The following is a 25,412-nucleotide window of genomic DNA, read 5'->3' on the forward strand; positions in this document are numbered from 1 at the left end:
ACAGGCTTGGGGACTGAATTGCCAGGCAGGGAGCACTTATGCTGCTACAAAGAGCTTTTCCTGGGCAACGTTCCCAGCAGAGCTGGCCCCTGGCAGCAGGGAGACAGTGGCTGCTGCCTGTCTTGCTCCTGAAGTGGTGCAGCCTGACCTGAGCCACCAGATGTGCTGGCTCAGAAGCCCTAGAGAGCTCCTGCTTGCAAGAGAGCAAGTGGCTTTAGTGCACTGCTGGAGCCTGCAGGCCCCTGTGCAGGGTCCCGTGTTGTCTGGCCTCACACTGTCAGTCCTGTCCCTTATGGACCTCTTAATTTGCTGAGATGAATGGCTCCAGCCTTGACTGCTGGCACTTGTCTTTCCCAAGGGGCCTGTGAGCACAAAAGCCCTTAGATGAAGGAGATGAAGGACGCTTTTGAGGCCAGATCTCCAGGAGGCCAAATTAGCCATGGAGAACAGCCTGAAAGCTGCTGGGTGCCCCTGTGCATGGCTATCCTGGGGCAGAGCCCCATTGGGAAAGCTATCAGGCAGCATCTGTGAAACACAAAATGGGCTACTGGGAGGTGGTTCTGCCTGGAGAGGGAGCTAGAGCTGCTTCAGTGTGGGGTCAGGGCTTTGGCCAACAGGCTGGTTCAGCCCTAGGGCTGCTCTCTGATCTGATTCCCCTCCTTCATCTCCAGCTCTCAGACCCTGCACGTGGCTGCTGGCCCAAAATCTCTACCGCAACAGCACGTGGTTGCTGAGTTTTTTCGGTTTGTGTTTTTTTGTTGTTGTTGTTCCTTTCCAGAGGAATCCAACAAGAAACATCCTTTCCCCTGCCCCACGTCCTACCGTACAGCCCTGACCTACTACCTGGACATCACCAACCCGCCCCGCACCAACGTGCTGTACGAGCTGGCTCAGTACGCCGCGGACGCCGGTGAGCAGGAGCGCCTGCGCAAGATGGCATCCTCTGCTGCTGAGGGCAAGGTGGGAGCTGGGGCCTTCCCAGGAAAGCTGCTGGGTTGAACTGGGTGCTGGGGGAATCCCCGAGAGGCATCCCAGGCTGTTGGGCACCAGGTGCTGAGAGCTATGGGGGTGTTTGCCAGCTCTGCAGGGGAGTCATCGGGTGTCTGCTCTCCTTGCCCGCAGGCTCTGTACCTCAGCTGGGTGGTGGAGGCCAGGAGGAACATCCTGGCCATCCTGCAGGACATGCCCTCCCTGCGTCCCCCCATCGACCACTTGTGTGAGCTCCTGCCCCGCCTGCAGGCCCGTTACTATTCCATTGCCTCCTCCTCCAAGGTGAGTCTGCTTCCAGCAGGGACTGAGGCTGCTGGGAGAACAGCTTCAGCTGCAGCCCCATGGTGCCACCATCCCACCTCTCAGCTGGGGACAGGACATGGGGAATTTGCCCTGGTGACATGTTCTGTGGAGGGGCAGCTTTAGTTATCTCTGTGCATGAGAAGAGGGGGTTATCCCATCTTCCATAGGGTCTGCAGAGAGTCCCACACTGCAGCCAGCTGTCCCCTGATACCACCACCCTCCCTACAGCCCTGCTTCTCTTCAACTTTAGGCCTTGCCTTCAGAGCTTGGAAGCAAGGTGGCACTTAAGGGGTTGGTCTTTATTTGGTGGCCTTTTATGCTTTCACTCTTTATTTTGTGCTGGAAGCCCTGAGGTTGTTGGCCACACCAAGGGAAGCTCAGTGGTCCTGTGAGAAGTTGGGCACAAGACAGAAGTCCCATGTGGGACATGCTGGGAGACTTGATCTGCCAGGGGAGGAGTAGCTGTCCCAACATGAACATTAGGTTAAACTTCTCCCCATCTCTGAGCACAAGGGGTTGCTGGGGCTCCCTCTCTGCCTGGCCCTGACATCCCTTCCCTGCAGGTTCACCCCCACGCCATCCACATCTGTGCCGTGGCGGTGGAGTATGAGACCAAGACGGGACGCCTGAACAAAGGGGTGGCCACCAACTGGCTGAAGAGCAAGGTGCCTCATGAGAATGGGAGCAGCTCCATGGTGCCCATGTACGTCAGGAAGTCGCAGTTCCGCCTGCCCTTCAAGCCCAGCACCCCCGTCATCATGATCGGGCCAGGAACTGGAATAGCCCCCTTCATGGGCTTCATCCAGGAGAGGGCCTGGCTGAAGCAGCAAGGTGAGAGCCCGGGGGGCTTCCCTGGGGTGCTGAGCTGCTGCAGGATGGGGCTCTGCATGGCTGCCTCCAAAGGGCAGCTTGTGCTCCTCACATTGCTGACGTGCCCAGTGTAAAGCAGGGGAGCAGGGTGAACAGCAGCTGAGTGTTTTCATCCAACATGAAGATGCTTTGTCCTCCCCTCCTGGCCACAGAGGGTGTTTTGGGGGGGTGGATGGACCCGAGCCAGCTCTGACCTCTGCCACGGTCTCCAAATAACCACAGTCAGATCGCTTAGACTCGTTTCTGGCTACTCTTGGGGATGAGAGTCTCAAGCTTCTTCTAAACAGCAGCAGTGACACAGCTCAGCCCCCCTGGGCTGGCAGGAGGAGGGGAGGGGGCTGGGGGGCTGCAGGGAGCCAGCTGATGGGTGCTGTGGGACTCTGCAGGCAAAGAGGTGGGCGAGACGGTGCTTTACTACGGCTGCCGCCGGGAGCAGGAGGACTACCTGTACCGCGAGGAGCTGGCCCGCTTCCACCAAGAGGGGGTCCTCACCCAGCTCAACGTGGCCTTCTCCAGGGACCAGGCTGAGAAGGTAATGTTCCAGCTCCCCAGCTGCCTGCTCCTGCTGCCCAGCATCCCTCTCGGCCACCGCAGCAGTGGAAGAAAAGGCCCCGAGGGCTGGAGACCCCCAGCCTGGAGCTCTGCTTCTAGGGAAGGCCCATGGAGGTCACAGGAGCACCCAGCTTCTCTGCTGTCTCCTGCAGCCATGAGCATGGGCTTGGGTTACTCTCCCTCACCACAGCCTGTGTTGTGTGGCTCTGCCCTTCCCTACTCACTCCCACCTTTCTTCCTGCCAGGTTTACGTTCAGCACTTGCTGAAGAAGAACAAGGAGAACATCTGGAAGCTGATTAATGAGGGGAATGCTCATATCTACGTCTGTGGGTAAGTGTGGTGGCAGTGAAGGGACTTCAGGAAAACATTCCTGTTCTCAGGGAAACAAGTGACTCAGTTTACTCACTGGTGTGTTACAAGCCCTGGGAGGGTCACACTGTCCTTGTTCCAGGGAGATCAGGTGGATGGTTTAGGCTGGATATTAGGAAAAATTTCTCCACAGAAAGGGTTGTTAAGCAGTGGGTTTGGTAGAGTGGGGTTAATGGTTGGACTTGATGATCTTGAAGGTCTTCCAACCTAAACAATTCTATGATGCTGTAGGCTGGGGTGAGCAAACTGTCCGTGTGTAGAGGTGACCGGGGCTCTGGCTCTGTGTCCCCACCCCACTGACACTCCCCTTGTTCCCAGTGATGCCCGCAACATGGCCCGGGATGTGCAGAACACCTTCTACGAGATCGTGTCCGAGTTTGGGAACATGAGCCAGCCCCAGGCTGTGGACTATGTAAAGAAACTGATGACCAAGGGCCGGTACTCTTTGGATGTCTGGAGCTAAGAGTGGGGCTGGTGGGGCTGGGGAGAAGATGAGGCCCCAGGGGTGAACCCCTGGGAGGTGGAAAGTGCCTGCTCACCCACTGCTGCTGGGGGTGACAGCATCGTCCCCAGCCCACAGCTACCCCAGTGTCACTCCCAACCCCTCCTGGGCCACAGCACCCCCCCCAGGGGGCAGGCTGTGTGCCCTGCAGGGGTGGAAGGGGTTGAGAGGGGCAGGGGGGTAGCTCAGGCTGTTGTCCAGGAGCTGTGGTGCCCCCAGCACGCCAGGGAGCACCTCATGGCACTAGTGTTTGCCTTGAGGTCAGGGACACAGCTGACGTGGGGCAGGAGGGATGGACAGTGCTGGGGGGAGCTCTGGGGTCAAGGTGTTGCCTTATTCCCTGGGCCTGGAGAGCAGCCCTGCCTGCCTGGGCTGGGCACAGTGGGGGTGGCAGAGGGCTGAGGAACCCCCTAAGAGTTTGGTGTGAGGGCACGACGTGGGGCAGCCATCTGCCCTCATCCCCTTCCTGTCCCGTTTGGCCATCTCTAGGGATGTGGGGCTGGCAGGAGCCCAGGACACGGAGCTGCCCCGTGGCACCAGAGCCCTCAGACACCCCACTCCTTGTCCCTGCTCCCCACCTTTGCTCCAGCACACAGTGGGGAGGGGGTGGCTCCTCTCCCCTCTGGAATCTAGAGACCTGCTCTTGGGGGGGAGGGTCTCAGTCCTTGGGGGTCCAGCTGACCCCCCTGGGTCCTGCAACCAGCAGCCCCCCTGTGCCCAGCCCCTCCCTCACGCTGTGTACGGTCATTGTTTTTTGAATACTGTTTTTATTTTAACATCTTTGTGATTTAATTATGGAGAAAAAAAAAAAAAACAAACACAAAAAACCAAAACAACAAAAAAACCCAACAACCTTTGAGGCTGTCCAATGACTGTAAATTATTTAAATACATTTGCCCTTGGAATAAAAATACTGTTTCTGTAGTTTGGTTCCTGCCCAGCCTCCACTTGGGAAGAGGGAGGAAGGAGGAGCAATGGCTGCAAACTGGGAGGAAACCTGGGAGCAGGTGGCAGCTCAGGGTTTAGGCTGAGCTGGGGGCAGCCCCCACCCTGGGGTGCAGAGGGTGACAGCAGGGGGGGTGGCTCTGGACTGAAGCTGTCCTGGCAGTGCTGTGGCAATTCCCAACACTTCTCAAGTTCCTGGTGGTTGGTACAGGGCTTCTCTTCCCCAGGTCTCTGGGACACACAGTCCTGCTGGGCCTGGCTTCAGGCAGCCAGGGCACAGGGCTGGGCAGGCCAGGGGGGACCATGGGAGGGAGACCTGGGATGCTGTGGGGGCAGCTGGAGGTGTTTTTAATTCCCACCCCCCCTGACACACCATGGACCAACCACTACCAGCCAGGTTAGGACCACAGAGCATGCCAGCTGTTCTGAGACCACCCAGCAACCTGAGGCAGCACCTTCCCTTTATTTGTGCGTGTGCATCCAGAGGTGCCAGGCCAGGGTGCTGCTTGCACAGCTCCAGGGTGACACCTGGGGCAGGCTCAGGCTGTTCCCGCCCCTGCAGGGCCACAGCTTGAAGGAACCCATTGTGGGTGTGTCCTCCAGCTGCCTTGGAAGGCAACGGGGCTGCTAGGACAGCAATTGCCTCCAGCCAGGGTGATGTGAGACCCTGTTTACCTCTGCCTTCAGCACCCAGGGGTGCCCTGGGGAGAGCCTTGAGCACCCCAGGAGCTGGGCCTGAGAGGCAGCACGAGCCCTGGGCACTGCCCTGTCCTGAGGGAGTTGATGCAAGCTGGGAACCCCAGGCTGCTCCCTGCCTGCAGTGGGATGGGGAGTGCTGGCAGAGCTCGGGAACCATCCTGGTGTCTCCAGGGCAAAGAGAAGGAAGGGCAGCACCCAGGCTCTCCTGGAGGAGGAAGGCAGCCAGGAAAGGATGCAGGGTGCTCCTGCCTGCAGGTGAGTGACTCCAGCATGGTTCTGGCACTGCAGGGAAGACCCTGTCTGTTGGTGAGCAGGCCTCAAGCTCTGTCCCACACCCAGGATTCCAAGGAATGGGGTGAGACACCAGCATCCGGACGGCATCGAGGAGAGGGGAATGGGAGATGGAGCTGGTGGGGAGAAACAGTCCTGGCCCCCACACTGCTCCCCTTCAATTCTGCTTTGTGTCTTGGTTCTTGTTCTGAAACTTCTGGTGGACGACACGGAGAGTGGTGAAGAAGTTCCCCAGGAAGAGGATGAAGAAGGGGATCCCACACATGAGGACCTGTGGGAGCCACAGAGATGTGAGTCAGCAGGAGGGACCTGCCTGGTGCAGCCCCCTCCCCAGGGCAGCTGCCTGGGAGCCCCCCTACCTGCCACTCCTTGCATTCCGGGTGCTGGATCATGCGGAAGAGGGTGACAGCATTGTAGAGCTGCCAGAACTGTGGAGAGAAGAGATTGAGGGGAGTTCCTGCTATCCAAGGCTTGACCCCATGCCATGCCCTCTGGGCACAAACTCCAGGCAGACCTCACATGAGGTCAGCCTGCCCCAGCAGGCAGCAAAGACCCCGTCCACACTTGGTGCCAGAGGACCACAGCAGGGACATCTTCCCCTTCCTTGCCACCTTCTGGAGCCCAACAGCCAGGAGGAGGCCTCAGACCAGCCTTCTGCTTTTGACTGATCTGGCCAAGGAAAACCTGGAACTGCTGCAGCAGCTCAAAAGCTGAAGCCTGGAAGGTTTTGGGAAGGTTCTCAGCCCCTGGGCTGTATTTTGCACATCCCCTGAACACTCAGCACATCTACCCCCACGTCCTCCCTATCTCACTAGCTGAGTCATGGAGGTGGTGGGTGCTTTGGAGGGAAAGAAAAAGCATTTGTTAACAGCATTTCCCTGCCCTGGCATCCATATGACACAGCTGCAGCAGCCTGTGGGGATCTGTGTGATGTCCAGGCTGCCCAGCAAGGCTGGGAAAACAGCACAACCCACTCCCACCTCAGGCTCTGGCCTCTCGTGGATCCTCCCAAGGATCTGTGCACACTCACCTGTCCAAAGAAGAGGAAGGGAAGCAGGAACGTGAGGCCTCTCCACATCCAGGACTGGAAGCCCTCTGCAAAGGAGGAAGGTTTGCATGGGAACCTGAGAACGTGCTATGGTGGGGGACCAGCTCCTGGGGTGACAGGCAGGGAGGTTCAGTGGCCACTGGGTGCCTGGCTGAGGTCCTGCCAGGAGAGTGCAGCCTCACTGTGGGACTTGTGGTCACAGGGAGGACTGCAGCAGGAATTCCTAGTGCTAACCCAACCGTGGGCTTCTGGAGGAAGCTGCTGTGGTGGAGCTGTCCTGACCCACAGAAGCAGTCCCTCAGCCTGAGCACTCAGTGTCACCAGGGCTGGGGAGGTGGCAGCTCGCAGGTACGTGGGGTGTTGGAGGGAGGGGTTTTCAGCTTTGTGGGGGGGAAAACTTGGATGCCTGGAGCAACATCTGCTGCCACCTCGCATCCCAGAGGAGCCAAGCCTGGGCTGGCACCCCAAGGAAAGCAGGAGGAGAGGGATATCCAGCCTGTGGGGTGCTGCTGCCTCCCAGGAGATGCTTCTCTGAGAGCTTTGGCTTCATTTGTAGCTTTTTTCCGCCACTGATAAACCACAAACTGACCTCGAAACAAAAATACCTGTCACCTCTAACAGAAACCACAGCTCCCAGTTAGCTGAGCCAGGCTGGTGGTCCTAGCAGCCACGGGCTCTGTGGCAACAGCAGGTCCAGTTTGGACTGGGACACCCAGTAAAGGGAAGGTCCTGCTTACCCACAGTCAGGTCCATGTTGTGCCTCTCGCCCAGCGCCCGCAGCCGGTACAAGCACCCGCTCTGGTAGTAGTACTGGAGGAACTGCACGAAGCCTGTGGGGACAGCATGGACCTGGTCAGCAGGAGCCTGGGCACCAGCCCAGCTCTGCCACGACTCTGCACATGCAGATGCTCTTGGGGCTGAGGGAAAAACCCGAGGAGCCACCAGCAGCTCCAGCCAGGTCCCCAGGTGTCACAGAGGCAGGATGCTCGGCACCCGAGGGCAGTGGTGGCTCCAGCAGATGCGGCAGCACTTACTCTGGTACATGGAGAAGGAGAGGAACTGGTTCCTGAACATCTGGTACATGAGCCCATCTGGCCTGTGGAGAGATGGTGCTGGCTGAGGGGCACAGGGTGAAGAGGAGATGCAGCCAGCCCTGCCTGTCCCACAGCCCCCCAGCTCCCACCAAACCAGAGGGACACCCCAGCTGAAGCACCATGTTACACCTCCTGACAGCCCAGGTGGCTGCTTGGGCCTGGTGAGGAACATGTGTAGGTGACTGTTGGACCACAACATCCACAGAGCAGGATGCAGCCATGGGTCAGGGCAGTGAAGGCCCCATCACCTGATCTGGCCACAGCCCTAACCCCCCCATGAGATGAGAGGGGTCATAGACTTACCATGTCAGCATAACCCCTGAGAGGAAGGTGGAGACGTAGTGATGGAAAACCCACCAGCCTTTGATTCTGGAAGGCAGACACAGAGAAGGGCCATCAAGTCTCAAGCATGAATCAACACCCAAACAGGTACCAGGACAGCAGAGCCAGCACCAGCCACCCTCCAGCTCCTGGAGGAAGGTGAGGAGCAGGGCTGGTTGTGAAATGGTTGTGCATGGAGCAGGACCCAGCATCTCCAGTCCAGGGGCCAGGGCCCTTCCGATGGCTGCTCCACCCTCCCTCCCACACCACCCCTACACAGGGAGTTCCCCCTGCCCTGCTCCTACAGCTCATTCCAGGGCTTGCTACACACCCTGTAGGGTGAGTAGGAGGGAGCTGTGTGCTGGGTCCCAGCTCCCTGGCCTGGCAGAGATGGACCAACTGGCTGCACTCCCACCTCCCCAAGCCCAAGGGACTCACTTGGATCCGTTGTTGATCAAGATGCTCTCCCGGATGGTGAGGGTGCAGTAGTACCACACCAGGAGGAAGTTAAAGACAGCATCTGTCACCCTGGGGCCAAAGAAAGCAGGTGTAAAGGTGGCAGCAGAGGTACCATGCACAGGGTCGGGGCACAGGCCATGGCTGCAGGTTGACCCCCCACCCTGTGGGCAGGGAGACCTGCTTCTCCACCATCCCCTGTGGCCACAGCAGCCACAAAAAACATCCCCCCTCCACGGCAGTGGTCAGATCATTCATCAGAATCTGCTGTTCAGCTCTGGACCTTTCAGGGTGGTAGAGATCACAGGGGCATTGGGAGGAGTCCTCTGCCTGGCATCCAGGCCAGACTCACCTGGAGTTGAGGAGGAACCGACAGGAGAAGGAGACAATGAGTAAGATGATGGTGAGGTAGAGCTTGAACTTCTCATACTCATCTTTATATGCAAACCTGCAGGGAAGCACAAGGACTGCTCAGAGCCAGGTGGCTGCTGAGTCTCTGTCCCCCCATCCCACCTGGCTGGACAAATGTGATGGTCCATTTGGAACCTACAGGACATGCTCAGAAAAAACCTAATCCCTGGATATTTCGGAGAGAAGAGCACACCAGGCTGCCTTCACACAGGTGAGACACCTTCAAGTTCCGCCCCCCCCAACCACGCCAACCTGGAGGGTGGCCCAGAGGGCTCTGGGGACACTGGGCAGATTGGAGTCTGTGCAGCTCTCCAAGGGGAGGCCTGGGGAACTACGGGAGGCACAGGCTGGGGACCTCGAGGATGGGCATCCCAGCACAGAGTGACACTGGTGGGCCAAAGCTGGCTGCTGGTGTTTTCCCAAGGGAAGAGGAAGGGGCTCGCCAAGTGGTTGCACAGGTCTGTCTCCTGGAAGTCCCTAAAGGAGGGAAACCTGGACACAGCTTCAGTGGAGGATCCTATTGAGCTTGTCAGAGCAAACAGCCCAGGCCGGTGGCAGAAGCGTAATGGGGGGTTGAAGACTTGGCTGACTCTGGGAAAGGAAGGAAGGGACAGCCCAGAACAGGAATGGGCACTGGGTGGGCCAGGCCAGCCCCGTGTCTGCATGTGTGGCCACTAAGCCTGGAGGTGTCTCTTGGTGACAAGGGGGTCCCAAGCCAGGCAGAGCTGGGGGTCCTTACTTGGCCTGCTTGCTGAGCAGCGTCACGTTCACGTTCCCCAGCACCAGGCTCAGGTACAACCTGTGGAGAGAGCAGAGGTGTGAAGATGGGCACCTGCCCCGGGCTGGCCACCAGGCAGGCACAGCCATCCCCTCTGGTGCCACCACCAGGCCGTGGGGCCAGGAACAAGGTCCCAGCTGTTCTCCACTCAGAGCTGCCAGGCGCTGGGACTGGCACAAACCCTCTGGCATCTCCCAAGGGCAGGGGGACGGTGGCCAAGCACACCCCCCTTCCTGTGGGCACCCGGGGGTTTTCTGGGGCTCCTCTGGCACGTGGCCACTGTTCAAGGGTGGGTGAAGGCCACAAGCAGGCAGAGGCTCAGCCTGGCTCCTGCCCAGGTGTCCCTTAGGGAGCCCGAGCAGGGCAGCACAGCTGTGAAACCACCAGGAGCAGGGGGACAGCAGGTCTGTGCCTTGCAGCTGCTGGGACATGGAGGGAGGACCCAGTGTTTCAGCCAGAGAGGAGGCACCTCTTACCCATTCTTCTTTGGCAGATAGGCCTCCATCTCGAAGAAAATGTTCTGCCTCTCTTTTATTAGGTTCTGGATCTCCTGGATGGATTCCTCCTGCTCGGGACTCACGTGGGCTTTGCATCTGGGGAGGAAACAGAGGTGCTGGTGTCAGGATTAGCCTCCGTCACACACTCAGCACGTGCCAGCACTTGGTGCGTGACTGTCTGGGACAAGGACACCCCAAGGACAGGGAAGGTGGACCAGAGGCAAGTCCACGACTGTGCAGGACAAGCTACTCTGTCAGGCTGGGATGTTGCTCGAGAAAAGGAAGCAGGAATGAGAGCAAGGTGAGGCCAAATGAGTCTTCTCACCCTCAAGGAAGGATGACGAGAACTTTGTGCAGGAGGAGAACAGTTCAAGTTACCTGCAAAGCTCCTGCAGGCTCTGAACTGCAAACAAGGCACAAGCCAGAGCAGAGGAAAGGGAAGCTGAGGAGGATCTGCCTGGGTGAGTCTAGACATCCACAGCACTGTGAGGCTGCACTGATGTTTGTACTGGAGACAGGGCTGTGAGATGGGTTCAAAGCCCCATCAAAGCCCCCCTCTCACCTCCCTGTGCCACCACAGGGCACCAGCTTACTTTTTGAGGGACAATGAAAGCTCCTTCAGCCGCTTCTTCTGCCGTGAGATGGAGCTGGAGATCCCATCCTGGAGCTTGGTCAGCTCCTCGAGTTTCTGCTTGTACAGCTTGTGATTATCCTGGGAAGGAGAGACCGGCATGTGTTAAGCCACCTGCCCAGCTGTCCCTGTCCTCGAGCTCTCTGCGGGAGCAGCTGTTGATGCATCTCTTAAAAACTGCCTTGAACTTCACCTGCACAGCAGCTGGGTAAGACAAGAGGTGGTGGGGAAGCATAGGCAGAAGGCCAGGGGTGTTTGGGGACAGCCTGCAGCCAGCCCTGCAGCCTCTGGGGGTGTCCATCCCCAATGCCAAGAAGTTATCTACAGCTGCTGCTACATCCACATGGCACAGCCTGGTCCTGACCTGGCACATGGCCTGTGTCCACCCCTGCTCCCACTGTGGGCTGTGGAAGTCTAGCTGGAAACATGGTCTTGCTCCAGGGATGCTCCCAGGGTTGGGAAACCATTTACTGCAGCACAAGGATGGAAAGACTCTGGGATAAAACACTCCTGGGACCCAGGGCCACAGCGATCCTGTGGCTGCTGGGATGGGAGGAGTGTTTCTCTCTGCCAGGGGGTTCCTGCAGCAGCTGCTGCTGCCCTGACTTGTGGCTCTGGGGCTCCATCCCGAGCACCTCCGGGGAAGCTGGAGGGAGCCCATCAACCAGCCAGACCAAGGGCATGGACTTGCAGCAGGGCTGTGGCCAACTGCCCAGCTCCTCGTAACCCAACCGCACCTGGGCAGGGCCGGGTGCTGTTCACCTGCTATTTTTAGAAAGGAGAGGAGAGAGGGTGGCTGGATCCATGTTCCTCGTCCAGGGCAGCTGGAAAACAGCCTCACCTTGGCCAGGGGCAGCCTGAATGCCACCTCCACCAGGAGTTAAATGCTGCTCACAACAACCCTTGGACTAGACCTTGATGCACATGCATTTTAGCCACTGTAGCTCTTATCTAGCACTTTATCAGCAGATCTCGGAGCTGTTCCCAAAGGAGAAAGGTGAAACTGAGATGCAGAGGAGGGAAACAAACTTGTTCTCCCTCCAGTGACAAGCAGCAGCAGGACAGGAATGGATCTCAGAAAACCCCAGCTCCTGTAGCACTGATCTATGTCCCTGAACTCTCATGACATTCCCTGCTTGACCATCAAGCTCTGGAATCACCTACTTCTGCTCCAGAGTCAACCAGGAGCAAGCAGCATTTGGGACAGCTCCTGCAGCAGCGCCAGCATCCGAGCAGCGCGCTCGGAGACAGCCTAGATCAGGAGTCCTCCCAGGAGAAGGTGTCCAAAGGAAAGGGTCAGCAGCACAAAGGGTTCAGAGCGGGTGACCCAGGACATCCACACCACCCTGATGGAGCAAGAGGAGGTTTCTCAAAGCCTCCCTTGCCCCAGATCTGGGCACAGCTGGGCCGTGACCGCAACAACATCTGCTTGGCCCCGCTCCCGGAGGGGAAGGATGGAGAAAGGGAAGGGGTGCAGATGCAGCTGCTGGAGCTGAGGGGTGGCAGGAGCTGGCTGCCCAGCCTTTCCCTTGGGTGACCCCTGGCTCAGCTGAACCCTGCCCCCTCCTTCCCCGGCAGCCAGCGCCCTGCGGATTACACGGAGCAGGTGGAAACGCCTCTGATACCAGTCACCTTCCCGGCGCTGGGTGAAGGCAGCGCAGGGAGGGTGCCCAGCGGGACTGTCCGGCTGTACCGTGAGCAGCTTCCCGGCCCCGCTGGCCGGGGGGTCGCCGAGATAGGGCTGAGACTGAGCGATAAGGAGCGTGAAACAGCACCTGGGCGCGGTGGCCAGGGAACCGCTCCCAGCCCCTGCAAACCCCGACGTGTCGCGACTCCGCGCCCCGGCCGTGGCTGCGGCCCCGGGAGCCGCGACTCTGGCCACAAACCCCTGTCCCGGGGCGAGGCTCCTCGGGGTGCCCAGGTACCTCCCCGGAGCCACAAGGAGCCACAAGGGCTGGTTTCTGAGTCGCGCCCGAGGGCTGGCTCAGAGGGACGGGGCGGCAGGGACCTCCCGGGGCCCCCGCTGCCCCCTGCCCCGGGCTGCCCGGTGCCCAACCGCCCGGCACAGCCTCAGCATCTCCCCGCGGCGGCTCCGCTGCCCCCGCGCTCGGCCCCGGTTGAGGTGGGGGCTAAAAACCCCGAGGTATATTGGGGGGGGGAGGGGGAGAAGAAGTCCCGTCGTCGTCCCGAGGGGAACGGGGAGCAGCGGTACCTGGATGCGCTGGTATCCGTCCTGCAGCTCCTCCCACTCCCGCAGGCTCTCGGCGGGCGAGGGGCCGCGGGCCATGGCGGCGATGGCGGCCGGAGGAGCCGGAGGAGCCGGCCCGGGGCGAGCGGCAGCGACCGCCCGGCCCCGCCGCTTCCGGGCACGCCCCGGCGGGGCGGGCAGCCGGGTGAAATGGCAGCCTGGAGTACGGAACGGGGGTTGGGCGGGGGGGGGGGGGGGGGGGAAAAGCGAGGCTAGAGGTGCTCCCCGGGTCTCTGCAGCTCGGAGTCGCCGGTGGCTCCCGGTTGGAGCAGCTCCGCGCTGGAGACAGGGTGGGAGAGTTGGGGTGTTGAGCTTGGAGAGGAGAAGGCTCCAGGGAGAGCTTAGAGCAGCTTCCAGTGCCTGGAGGGGCTCCAGGAAAGCTGGGGAGGGGCTTGGGACAAGGGCAGGGAGGGATGGGATGAGGGGGAATGGATTAAAACTGGAAGAGGGGAGATTGAAGTGAGACATGAGGGGGAAATTCTTCACTGTGAGGGGGGTGAGACCCTGGAACAGCTTGCCCATGGAAGCTGTGGCTGCCCCATCCCTGGCAGTGTTGAAGGGCAGGTTGGATGGGGCTTGGAGCAGCCTGAGCTGGTGGGAGGTGTCCCTGCCCATGCAAGGGGGTTGGGACTAGGTGATCTTTAAGGTCCTTTCCAACCCAAACCAGTCTGTGATATGGTTCTGTGATCTTCCCAAGGGTGGGAAGTTACATAGAGGGACTGGGACAGGTTGGATCAAGATGCCATGGGCAGTTGTGTGAGTTTCAACAAGGCTCAGTGTCAGGTCCTGCACCTGGATCACAACAACCCCAGGCAATGCTCCAGGCTTGGGGATGAGTGATTGGAAAGTGCCTGGTGGGAAAGGCCCTGGGGGTGTTGGTCAACAGGGGCTGAGTATGAGCTGGAGTGTGACCAGCAGCATCCTGGCTTGTATCAGCAGTGGTGTGGCCAGCAGGACCAAGGCAGGGATCATCCCCCTGTGCTCAGCACTGGTGAGGGGCCACCTCAAATCCTGGGGGTCAGTTTTGGGTCTCTCATGACAAGAAGAACATTGAGGGGCTGGAGCGTGGCCAGCGAAAGGTAGTGGAGCTGGGGAAGGGTTTGGTGTGATGAGAGAGGACAGGGCTAAGATTAGTTTCCACATACCAGGACTGATGCTTCAAAATTACCAGCCATGCCAAGAGGTTGGGGTGTTGTATGAGAAGGTGGCAAGTGGGAAGTGTGGTCTGGCTGGAGATGCCAACCAGTGGGTTTGTGAGAGGCTGTGTCCATGTCTGCAGGATTCTGAGAGGTACACACACAGAGCAGAGGACTTTTGAAACAGGCAAACTCTATTGTCACCTCTCTCTGGGCTGGATGTGACTGTAGTTAGAGTCTAACTTCACCATCCTGGGCTATGGATTGACAAAGCTCATCAGAGATAACCCTAATGACTTCCCCATACCTGGGGTAAGGAGGGTGGCTTCATCATGTGGCTCTGATCCACTTAGGAGCCACATCATGGGTCACATCCTGCAGGACTTGCCACCCCCAAACTGCCACCTGCTCCACCATAGGTGAGTTCCCCAAATGGGTCCAAAACTTGACCCCAAATAATTTGGAGCTAAAGATTAAAGCCTTTCCATGATATTAAGGTCTTGTTTCAAACAGAGTACAATGGCTTTCCACAGACAGGGTGGTACAGAGTGGGAAGCACCTTTTCCTGCTGGGAGGTCTCTTTGCTACCTGTCAGTAACGTGGTTCAGAGATGTCTGTCATTGTGGTCCCATAGATTCGGGTCTCCCAGTCTGAGAGCTGTTTCACAAAGCCCCTGTGTGGTCTCATGTTTGTTTTGGATTTCAGAAGGTAGTTCCAAGCTCTCTGTGAACAGAGGGAAAGCCAAGAAGAGGTGGGAATTTGAACAGGAAATGAATCTCAGGTGTCTACACAAAGCAGCTACACTTGTAGATGACACAGCTCTGTGTTTGCTCCCTGTTGGACAGCAAGAACCTGCAGGTAAGTCTTTGGCTACCAAAGCAGGTGCAGATGTGCACTTCAGAGAAGCCTGTCACCCTTGTACTCTGCTTTCCTGGGTACGAGGACAGCCCTGGCTGCTTTCACTGCCTGGGAGGGATCTGGTGTTCTTTGGCACTGATGGAGCAACGCAGGCCTGGATTTTCACCCTAAAATGCTGCTTCTTCCATGGATGATAAGCAGAGCAGTGAAGTATCAGCTGTTCACAGGTAAGCAGCAAAGGTTATCGTGCCTGGTCTGATGTGGCAGAGCAGCTTCCACACTCCAGTTATCCCACTGCATTAATGACAAGCATCTTCATGACTCATTAGCTCCATGTAACCAGCTAGGAGCTCTGCTGCACACAGGGCAGACCCACCAGCTTGACTCTGCTTTAGTCCAGGTGCATCCTTGGGTTTACCCAGCAGTGCCCATCTTCCTGCTGTCAGAACAGACCTCCCTCTGCACCCGGAGGGTTGCGTAAGGGTGATGAGACCAAAGGTTAGGTTTGTTTTTCTAATCTCAGTGATTCTGCAGGCTCCCAGGCCAATCTTCCAGTATTTCCTCCTCTGGGCCCATGGTGTGGACACCTCTAGTTCCCCTGAATGCAGGTACCTCTACTCACATACCCATTACTGACAGATTAAGGGGCCAGACATCCCAAATCTGCCTTCCCTTTGCAATATTCCTGTCTTCCCAAGCTTTCAAAGGTCTGTGCCCAGATTGGGGCACACATGGGAGTCTGTTGCACTGCTTTTCTCTGCAAGAAGCAAGCTTGTCTGCCAGGCTAATCCCCTGGGAAAGCTTTGCTCAGCCAGCAGTGGGCAAGCAGTACACCACTGCCCATCAACCTTTTCTTCTTCTTCTTGTTTTTTTGGGCACTCATTAAAATGCTGATACCCATGGAAGAGAACCTGCAAGCATCAGCCTTTGACTTTTGCATTGCTACTGCACACACCTCCAGGAACCTAGTGTGGAAGGGATAGGTTGTCAGGGTGCAGGAGCAATCACAGGCAGCTTTAGCAGCAGACACCACGTTGTGTCTGCAGCCCTGTTGGCTCACTCAGCCCAAACCCCCCCCCTTTGGCACACAGCAAGGGAAAGAGATTTCCTCTCGTGTTGCAAATGTTTGCACACACTCAATTCCATTATTTGATAGAGGCCCAGCTTCAGTGAAGCTTGCCTCAGTCCTTTAAAGGTCCCAAAGGAATAAACACTTTCAAACAAGGGCAAGACTTTAAGGAGATGCCTTTCAGTGCTTGTGGGAACTTCAGTGCATGATGCCCGAGAGCTGCATGGAAGGGAACAACATCTGGCACCTGGGAAGAGGCTGCAGAGCCAGGGCATTCTTAGCCATCATTAATGACTTTATTCAGAGCTATGGATCAGCAGGTACTGGCCATCTAACCTGTACATCCCTCCTGGGCTAGTACTATCCCATTCCAGATTTCTCTCTCTGTGGGAGGGGATTGCTTCTGGAGAAATAAAATAGGATTTTGGAAGAAGCCAGTGCTGCTGAGCTCAGTAAATCAGAGCCCTGCAAGCACTGGGTTCTGAATTTCCCCGGAGTAGTAAGGGATGGGATTAACTCCAGTTACTCTCCTTCTCAGATCCAGGAGAGCAGAAACCACTGAGCTCTGCAGCCACTGCCTTATTTTTATAGCCCTGCAGTGAAGGTGGGAAATACAGGAGTATCACAGGTGCTAGGGGGAGGACTCACAGATCCACAATCCCCCCTAAACCACCTCCTTAATGGTATAAAGAAGATACAACCTCATAGAATGTGATCTGATACATCATCAGGTGGAGAGTCTGCATGAAAGCTATGCCATGACTACAGTAATGAAGCTTCAGAAACAGAAATAAACTGTAGACCCAGCCAGTATCTGTAGGAAACACGACAGGGATGTACCTGGAGGGAGAAACAGCAGGAATGCATCAGATAGGCCATGATCACGGTGCTGCTCCGGCTTATCCCCAGGCTGGAGAACACCAGCACTGCTCCGTGAGCCAGCTGAGCATCTGAGGAAAGGAATGCCAATCACCAATTAGTGATGTGGGAAATCAAGTTTCCAGTTGTACAAGCAAGCTGTCACTCAGGGACAGCTGCCAGGCAAGCAGCCCGGGTGACAGGAGCCCTCATGAGCCCCGACGGCAGCAGGTGGGCACTGCCAGCTCCTGTCTCTGTAACTGGCCTTGCTTAAAAACCCACTTCAAACGTGGCTTTGAAGACCAGAACCTAATGACAATGACCAGCCAGGGTTTCCTTACAGATCAGTGTCACCTTCACAGCAGATAACTGAGGAGAAATGGCCAACCACAGCCAGTCAGCTGTGGTCAGCATCACATCAGCCGCTCCAGCTCCTCCTGGGAAGGTTTCAAGGCATTGGCATTTCTGATGAACCCCACTGAAGTGGGAGGAATCAGCTCTCCAACTGGAGAGGACTTAAACTCCAAATCCCTGACCCCTCTGTGGGGATCACCAGCAGGAAGCATGTACGTGCCAGCCAGGGCACTGATTTTTATGACCTTTTTATGATGGATACTTTGCAGTGACAATTGCTAAGATCAGCAAACTCATTTCCTACAAAAGCCAAGCCCACCTGGCTTCAGTAGGATGCTGTCACTCACTCATCAACTCTGCTAAGCCTGAAAGGCTGCATATTTTATTAATAACCCTTGAATTCTTTCCCTCCCTCTCCCAAGCAGACAGCATGACAGGTTTTTGGACTACCAGCAACTTCAGAATTCATAGGGCAAAGCCTCTTTTACTGCTCTCAAGAGGTTGTGAGGTTTGGTGTTCTCTTCTCCAAGCTCTAAACCAGAGTTTTCTGACTTATTTTTGCTATGAGATAATTGTTCTGTTCTCAGACCTGAGAAGAAATGGCCTCACTCCAACACCCACTGGCAGGAGGACATCCACACTCCTCTGAGCTTTAGTCCAGCATTCACTAGACTGTCCAGTAAATAGACTATCAAGTAAACAGGATGCACTTCCACAAGAGCTGCAGCTAATAAGCTGTTTTGGAAAACTTCCTTACAGTCTGTTTTGGAAACTTCCACAAACTGAGGTGAGAAAGATACTTTCTTCTGAAATACAAGTGGGAAAATACCTGGGGCAAGAGGAAAGTGAATGGATTTCGATGTCTGGGTTTATATTATACCCCCAAATATTGTTTCCTTGTTTGTGTCCAAGTTGTCATTTCTTATTTTGTGCTTGGATGATGAGCTCTGTGGGGACAGGGTGGTCTTTTGCTTCTGGGTCTGTGCAGCACCCAGCTCAGCAGGGCCTTGGTCTGCAGCAGGTGTTGCTTCATTGGTGGGATCAAAGGTAACAACAGGGTTGGACACCATCCCAGGATGGAGCTGCAGGAGCTGTGCTGCTCCAGGACTGAGCTGGAGAGAATGGTTTTTCTTGCCCTCTCTGATGTCATCAGCTGAAGGCAGGTTAATGCTGTCCAACCTGAAAGTCTCCCTCAGCTCTCCAGGGGGGTCTGCACTGTGAATCATAAAGATTAGCAGCATCTTGTAGAAAATTCTCCAATGTGTGTCACACTCTTGTTCAAATAAAGCTCTGGTGGTTGAAGATTTGGGCTTGTAAGACTCCAAGGGTTGTATTTCAGAACAAAGGAATAAGAGGGAATCTTCCAAGCCTTGGTAGACACCCTACAGCAAAGCCTTCTTAGATCTAGTGGAAAGCTCATTATTGGCAGAGAGTGAGGCAGGATCACTGGAGGCAGATGCCCTGTCACATCTCCTCTGGCCATTGGGATGGCTGATGAGGCAGCTCTGGGATCCATGAGGGTGTGGGCTGCCTTGGGAATGCTGATCTGGGAAGATTACGACCCTCTTGTCTGAGCCTCCTGTTGGGAGTCAATTGCAGTCACTCCCATCTCATATCCCAAAGTGACCAAGATCTCAGGAATTCCAGATCAGGAACAACTCACCAATGAAATGACAAATGGTGGGCAAGGAAGAAAAAAGATCTGCTTCGAGTGAATCTGGAACAGGTATATGGAGATTTTTGCCTTCTGTAAACCTGGAAAAAGAGGACACAGCATGACATGGACCAGAGCAGCAGCTTAAAAAAAAATGTCTGTTGGAGGCAAGTTGGTAATTGTGTTTGCTGTTCCACCTGTGAGTTTTTTATCATCATCATCATCATTAACATTGTGATAAGGGATTTGTTATGGTAAGACACTGAGGTGCTTGTAATACAGAACCAGTTTGATGACTGATTTTCCACTCCGTGTGGTATCAGCAATGATGTCTTAACTGCAGCTTCCTTCATCTGAGAGGGAAATGAAAACAGATGAACTGAAAGCTGCACAGTGTGAACACAACTCCCCAGGTCACTTCATCAGGTTTCCTGTGACAGCTTCCTCCTCCTTCCACAAGCTCAGAGAGCTAATGGAGCAAAAGGTTGGTGAGGAATTTCTGAAATGTGAAAGCACATCATGCAGAGGGCATGGGAAGATGACCCATGGTGTAGAGACCTTTGAATATCTACCTCTGGAGCCAAGGGCATGAGAAATGTCTGAGGTAGGTCACTGGATTTGTTATTTTGTTTTGGCCACCACCTTGAGAAATGCCACTGGATTTGTAACTGTGAAATGGCATTTCCAGCATGGCCTATAGGCTGAGCTGAATGGTCATGGATAGACAGAGGTAAGGAAGGAAGCCCAACTGTGTGAAACATTGGTGATTCAGCTCTGACACTGATGTGTTTGTAAGATTTTACTCTGAAAGCTCTTCAGAGATGTAGGTTCCTCCTGAAGGATGGTGCTTTGTGTTAGACTTCAAATGCCAAGGACCCCCAGTCCTCTTCACACCCAACCCACGTCATGGCTGAGGGCTGCATTGCTGCTGGGCTAACTTGGGGGTAGAGTCAGAAGAATGAGCATGAAATAGCACTGGAATCTGCAGCCAACAAGAGAAGTTTCCCTAGAAGCTCAGGGCTCTGGTGCTGTGCCACCTCACTTGTCCCCCAGGCACAGACACTGGTGAGGGGACACCTTGAACTATGTAACTTACAGTGTGGCAGGCTGTTCAGAGATGTTGACTAGGGCTTTGATCTTCAAATCTTTCTGAATTTGTTGGTCACATGCCTGCTTGAAGTTGCCCATATATAACCTTGCAGGCAGTATTTCTACAGGGTATAGCTTGAAGTTGTCTAGTTCCTGCCAGAGAGAAACCATAGGCTCAGTTTAGAGAGTGCAGAGCTGCATGAAATCATCTGTCCCCTGCAGAACTGCAGGTGTCCTGGAGGGGCACAACATGAGCCCACAGCTGCTTCTGGTGCCTGCAGTGTGAGGGCAGAGAATAAAAATACCCAAGTAGCTGGCACTGCCTCTGCACCCCTCCCAGATACCAGGCTAATGCAGAAGAAAGCAGCAGCCTGGCCACTTCAAGCAACAGAGGAAACTGCTTAAACAGAGAGGCAAGGAGGTGCTCTGTGTCCAGCTGGATCGGGGTGGGGAGTCCAGCAGTTTGCTGCCCTTCACAAGAGAAGCACAAAATGAACTGATTTTCTCCCCTGCACTGTAGCATCCCACAGGTTAGCAGCACGTGCTTCGTGCTAGACAGGGACTGTACTTCTGCCTGAAAACATGAACTGTGTCACATCCCAGAGAGCCACGTGCCAGAGAGGGACCTGCCTCTTTTCATCATTTGCTTCTGTTTGCTCAGTTATCTGCACTCTCCAGTAGGCCAGTTTTGGGGTTACCAGAGAAACCTTCCCCCTTTGTTTTCATGAGCTTCCTTTCACACAACAGAAGGATAAAGGAGGCCAAGTGTGGCTGTAAAAGAATGAGTGGTGAGGCTCAAGGCAAGCCCAGCAACTCAAATTGCATTTAATTCCTTGGTTTGAAATGACCCCGATGCCAGGTCTGCACCCCCATTTCACTTGAATTCATTAGCCAGCCTCAGCTGAACACGAATGCTAATTAGTGTCACCTCACCTGAGGCATCCACAGGATCTTCTGAGTCCTCAGAAAAAGATAGCAAGCTGAGAAAAGCCTGTATCCTCCCCTCAGGATGAGCACGGGATGGCGGGTGAACTGCTCCAAGCTCCGGGCGTGTCGCACCGCGGTTCCTTCCTCAGCATCTAACGGGACCAGAAGGATTTGCCAGGCAGGGTGAGAGTCCCTCACCAGCACTGGGGCTACAGCTGCCCACCCACACTGACAGCAAACCCTTCATTTCACCTCATGGGCTGCAGAAAGCCTCATCATAGAATCATAGAATGGTTTGGGTTGGAAGGGATCTTCAAGATCATCCAGATCCAACCCCCCTGCATGGGCAGGGACACCTCCCACCAGCCCAGGTTGCTCCAAGCCCCATCCAACCTGCCCTTCAACACTGCCAGGGATGGGGCAGCCACAGCTTCCCTGGGCAACCTGGGCCAGGCTCTCACCACCCTCACAGTGAAGAATTTCCTCCTCGTGTCTCACCTCAATCTCCCCTCTTCCAGTTTTCATCCATTTCCCTTGTCCTCTCCCTCCCTGCCCTTGTCCCAAGCCCCTCCCCAGCTTTCCTGGAGCCCCTTCAGGCCCTGGAAGGTGCTCTAAGGTCTCCCTGGAGCCTTCTATTCTCCAGGCTGAACACCCCAACTCTCTCAGCCTGTCTCTAGAGCAGAGCTGCTCCTGCCCTCTGAGCATCTCTGTGGCCTTCTTGAAAGCCAGACTTAAATTCTTTAACTGCTGCTGCAGGTCAGTAACAGGGAATGCTACTTTTCACCTCTTGTCCTGATTTTTTATTCCTCTCCTCATTTCTTCTGGAGGTCTAGATAAAGCTGTTTTTGTTTTGGCTGTTGTTGTGTTTTTTTTCCCCTGTCCATTATCCTTTGGGAAATACTTGTAATAAGTTCCCTTAATAGGGAAGTATTATTATTTTAAATCTAACCATTCTATGGAGGCCTGTTCTTTGGTCTGCTTGAGGCAAAGAGGGAGCTAGCTTGAATAAATTTCCCTCAAGTGTTTCACACACTCCCCTTAGTGAAGTACATCATGTGAGATGGCTGCTCACCCTCCTTCTCCCAAGGGATCCATCCTGCCTGCCTCCAGCTTTGTCTGCTTTAGAAACAAGTCAGCACAACAAACTCTCTCCCAGTTCCTCACATCTTCCCTTGCTAAGATCTCACCCCTGAGCCTTTATGAACGTGCTTTATTCCTTCCCCTCACCCTCTCAGGCATGATGTAAATCTTTGCTAAATCTCTAGCAGCCTTTATAAAGCCAACAGGAGCAAACAAACACACAGAGGTGGTTCTGCACAGAGCAGAACTCCTTGCCAGAGGATGTGTGAAAGCTAAACAGCTCCATGGTTCAAGGAGGACTGAACAAAGACATGGAGAAGTTTTCAGCTCTTCACATTTCTCAGTGAACTCCTATCAAATCACCACCCCCACTGAAGTGTAGTCTTTTCAAATATGACAATGTGGAAGCCTTTTGTAACCCTCAGAGAAGGAAGTACTCACTCTGTGAACACACAGACCCTGAGTCAGTGTTTTCAGTCTCTGAAGCAACGCTGCTCCCTGAAAAGCAACCATGGAATGAGCCAAACCTCAGTGAAATGTGGAAAGAAAAGAAGGATCCATTCCTCACATGCAACAAGGAACTTCAGTAGGATCACTCCACAGATAGGAAACCAGAGATGCCAGCAATCTTTGAAACCAAACCTGGGTTTTTGAAGCCTAAGAACATATACAACACAGTGAAACCCCAGAGGCTTAGCAGAGATGTTATCTTTTCAAACAGAACCGGGTACATTTGCATCTCTTCCAATAAGCTCATAAAATTAAACAAGGAATGGGAAGAATATCTGTTCTCCAGTGAGGTCTGGACTGCCATGGGTCACAGGTACCTTGTTCTTCCTCTTCCTCACTGTCACAGCAATCCAAAGAGCTGGTCTCACCATCATACACCACGCAGTACCTGACGTACCCCAGCTCCTCGGAATCCGGGACCAGATACTGCCCCGTAGGACTCTACCAAAATCAGAGAGGAATTCTGTCAGGAGCACAGCTCCACGCTTTCCCTGTGACATCAACACCACTGGCAGCTTGCAAGTTACTAGTGTAAAGCTACGGGGCAGGTTTGGGGCTGGATCTGTACTTGAAAGACCCGGCTGGAGCTGAGGAATGACGCAAACTGCGCCCGATTGCTTCACGAACCAGAGGTGAGGGTGTCAACACTGTCCTCTGAGAGACAAGGCCACAGGAGATTCTTTCTTGTGCAATCTTTTCCTGATACACAGCTCCTATGTGCCAATCCTTTGGGCTACTGAAGCCACTCTTGCTTGCTTTGGGACAGAATACACCGTCCAACCCCCAGTGGCAGCAATGGAAGATGGCGGGAAGGGGCATGGGGAGGGGCTGGGACAATTCCCATGGGTTTTCATAGAATCATGGAATGGGTTGGGTTGGGAGGGACCTTCAAGATCATCTAGATCCAACCCCTGCATGGGCAGGGACACCTCCCACCAGCCCAGGTTGCTCCAAGCCCCATCCAACCTGCCCTTCAACACTGCCAGGGATGGGGCAGCCACAGCTTCCCTGGGCAACCTGGGCCAGGCTCTCCCCACCCTCACACTAAAGAATTTCCTCCTGATGTCCAACCTAAATCTCCCCTCTGCCAGTTTTAAGCCATTCCCCCTCATCCCATCACTACACCCCCTGGTAAAAAGTCCCTCCCCAACTTTCCTGGAGCCCCTTCAGGCACTGAAAGGTGCTCCAAGGTCTCCCCAGAGCCTTCTGTTTCTCCAGTTTTAAGTTTAAAGGCTCCCAAGTTTGTCTCCCTGCTGAGTGCTGAATCCAGGGCTGGTTCAGACAAAGGGGAACCCCCCTGACCTGCTCAATCCTCCGTGCTGTGACAATGTGGCTCTCATCGTACTCACGCCGAGTACGGGCATCTGAAAAACAACAACCAAGACAGAACAACTGGCTGAGCTGCTGCTTTGCAGGCAGAATTCCTGTTCACGACTCTCTATCCTTGGGAATCAAGGCACTGACATCAACCAGAGGAGGAGATTTGGTTTCTTGGAAACAGGGATCTTTCTGATGTGGATGTAATGAATGCTGATGTCTCTGTAACAACAAGGGATGCCAGCAGCTCCAGTCCTGGCCTAGGAGTGGTGTGGCAGTGCTTGCAGTGCCAGCACCATGTTCTGCTCTGGTGTCACCTGTCCCCACCTTGCTGGGCCTGCTCTGACATCCCAGTGTTCAGCCCCTCTGTCCCCCATGCTGCCCCAGAGATGGGGAGAAGGGTGCCTGGGAGACCCCAACCTCACTGCCCAATGGGCTGATCCCTTGGCAAAACATGTAACAATATCACAATATCACAATATCTGGCCCCCCTTTTTTTTTTTGCAGGTTTTGTCACTGTGCAGAGTGTGTGTCCTCGGGACTGGTCAGAGCAGGGAGAGCTGGACATGATGGAAGCTGGAGCCGTACTGGTGCATGGCACCTGAAGTGGGATGGAAGAAGGAAAAGGAAAGGAAAAGACCTTTCAGATCATCCAGTCCAACGTTCACCCAGCCCTGCCAAGGCCACCACTGCCCCATGTCCCTCAGCACCATCTCCAGGGCTTGGAAACCCCTCCAGGGATGGGGACTCCCCCCTGCCCTGGGCAGCCTGGGCCAGGGCCTGACAACCCTTTTCATGAAGAAATTGTTCCTAATATCCAATCTCGACCTTCCCTGGTGCAACTTGAGCCCCTTTCCTCTGGTTCTATCACTTGTTCCTTGGAAGAGGAGACCAACCCCCCTGGCTCCAACCTCCCCTCAGGCAGCTGCAGAGCCAGCAGGTCTCCCCTCACCTCCTTGTCTCCAGGCTGGACACCCCCAGCTCCCTCAGCTGCTCCTCACACTTGTGCTCCAGCCCCTTCCCCAGCCCCGTTGCCCTTCCCTGGACACGCTCCAGCCCCTCCATGTCCTTCTCATCATGAGGAGCCCAGAACTGACCCCAGGATTTCGAGGTGCGGCCTCATCAGTGCCGAGCACGGCGTGGGGGGGGGGACACGATCCCTGCCCTGCTCCTGCCGGACACACAAACCAGGATGCTGGCGACCTTCTTGGCCAAGAAACTCCCCAGCTGCGAGTTCCACGAAGTTGTGTCCCCACACCCCCCTCCGAGGCCGGGCCGGGCCGCGCCGCGCGGGCTCACCCAGCAGGCACAGGTACCCGGGCTCCGCCACCCGGGGGAGCCGCCGCTGCTGCTGCAGGATGTTGAAGAGGCAGTGGGGGTCGCAGAGCGCCATCCCCGCCATCACTCCCCACCCACCCCCACCCCCCTACCGGCCGATCGTCGCCGCCTGTCGCGACAGCCCGTCTAGGCCGCGTTGCCGTGGCAACGGCGGCTCGGCCGCTGAGGGGCGGGGCGGGTTGAGGGGGGGGTGGGGTTTGTCAGCGGGGGGCAGAT

General features: G+C 55.6%; 3 protein-coding genes across 5 annotated transcripts in view; 1 reads left to right on the top strand and 2 right to left on the bottom strand.

Annotated features, from left to right (window-relative positions):
• Positions 1 to 4,498, top strand: part of LOC127392334 (NADPH--cytochrome P450 reductase) — a 30,000-nt gene extending 25,502 nt beyond the window's left edge. For both annotated transcript variants that reach the window (XM_051636103.1, XM_051636104.1), the window contains exons 12-17: positions 779 to 960; positions 1,123 to 1,272; positions 1,857 to 2,124; positions 2,550 to 2,695; positions 2,961 to 3,046; positions 3,404 to 4,498. In XM_051636103.1, the coding sequence (XP_051492063.1) occupies positions 779 to 960; positions 1,123 to 1,272; positions 1,857 to 2,124; positions 2,550 to 2,695; positions 2,961 to 3,046; positions 3,404 to 3,548 (977 nt within the window). In that variant the 3' untranslated portion in view covers positions 3,549 to 4,498. The remainder of the gene's footprint in view (positions 1 to 778; positions 961 to 1,122; positions 1,273 to 1,856; positions 2,125 to 2,549; positions 2,696 to 2,960; positions 3,047 to 3,403) is intronic.
• Positions 4,499 to 4,976: 478 nt separating this feature from the next.
• On the bottom strand, positions 4,977 to 13,124 carry TMEM120A (transmembrane protein 120A). The gene is made up of 12 exons (XM_051636109.1): positions 12,971 to 13,124; positions 10,721 to 10,839; positions 10,107 to 10,223; positions 9,592 to 9,651; positions 8,794 to 8,889; positions 8,424 to 8,513; positions 7,968 to 8,033; positions 7,605 to 7,666; positions 7,308 to 7,400; positions 6,553 to 6,617; positions 5,882 to 5,950; positions 4,977 to 5,793 (listed from the first exon to the last, which is right to left on the bottom strand). The coding sequence occupies exons 1-12, from the start codon at positions 13,043 to 13,045 to the stop codon at positions 5,680 to 5,682; spliced, it is 1,026 nt and encodes a 341-aa protein (XP_051492069.1). The 5' UTR covers positions 13,046 to 13,124; the 3' UTR covers positions 4,977 to 5,679.
• Positions 13,125 to 14,620: 1,496 nt separating this feature from the next.
• Positions 14,621 to 25,260, bottom strand: STYXL1 (serine/threonine/tyrosine interacting like 1). 2 transcript variants are annotated; one of them, XM_051635943.1, is made up of 9 exons: positions 25,158 to 25,260; positions 23,844 to 23,905; positions 22,859 to 22,982; positions 22,473 to 22,529; positions 20,958 to 21,103; positions 20,032 to 20,177; positions 18,945 to 19,036; positions 16,910 to 17,019; positions 14,621 to 14,865 (listed from the first exon to the last, which is right to left on the bottom strand). In XM_051635943.1, exons 1-9 carry the CDS (start codon positions 25,258 to 25,260, stop codon positions 14,734 to 14,736), a joined length of 972 nt encoding a protein of 323 aa, XP_051491903.1. In that variant the 3' UTR covers positions 14,621 to 14,733. The 2 variants fall into 2 exon arrangements, with proteins under 2 accessions (XP_051491903.1, XP_051491904.1); XM_051635944.1 differs by lacking the exons at positions 14,621 to 14,865; positions 16,910 to 17,019 and adding an exon at positions 18,062 to 18,860.
• Positions 25,261 to 25,412: the final 152 nt, after the last annotated feature.

This window comes from Apus apus, chromosome 18, assembly GCF_020740795.1.
Source record: "Apus apus isolate bApuApu2 chromosome 18, bApuApu2.pri.cur, whole genome shotgun sequence".
Lineage (NCBI taxonomy): Eukaryota > Metazoa > Chordata > Aves > Apodiformes > Apodidae > Apus > Apus apus.

Bases quoted from the DNA above. Each gene is read 5' to 3' on its own strand.
- STYXL1 (XM_051635943.1), bottom strand. From the start codon at position 25,260: ATGGCGGGGATGGCGCTCTGCGACCCCCACTGCCTCTTCAACATCCTG. The intron at 19,037-20,031 runs GTAAGTTACATA...CTCTTTTTCCAG, and splicing joins TCTGAACAGCCTGCCACACT to GTTTACAGAAGGCAAAAATC. The intron at 17,020-18,944 runs GTGAGTTGTTCC...TCCTTTCCTCAG, and splicing joins CACCATTTGTCATTTCATTG to ATGCTCAGCTGGCTCACGGA.
- TMEM120A (XM_051636109.1), bottom strand. From the start codon at position 13,045: ATGGCCCGCGGCCCCTCGCCCGCCGAGAGCCTGCGGGAGTGGGAGGAG. The intron at 7,667-7,967 runs GTAAGTCTATGA...ATCTCTCCACAG, and splicing joins TCAGGGGTTATGCTGACATG to GCCAGATGGGCTCATGTACC. The intron at 5,794-5,881 runs GTAGGGGGGCTC...TGGCTCCCACAG, and splicing joins CGGAATGCAAGGAGTGGCAG to GTCCTCATGTGTGGGATCCC.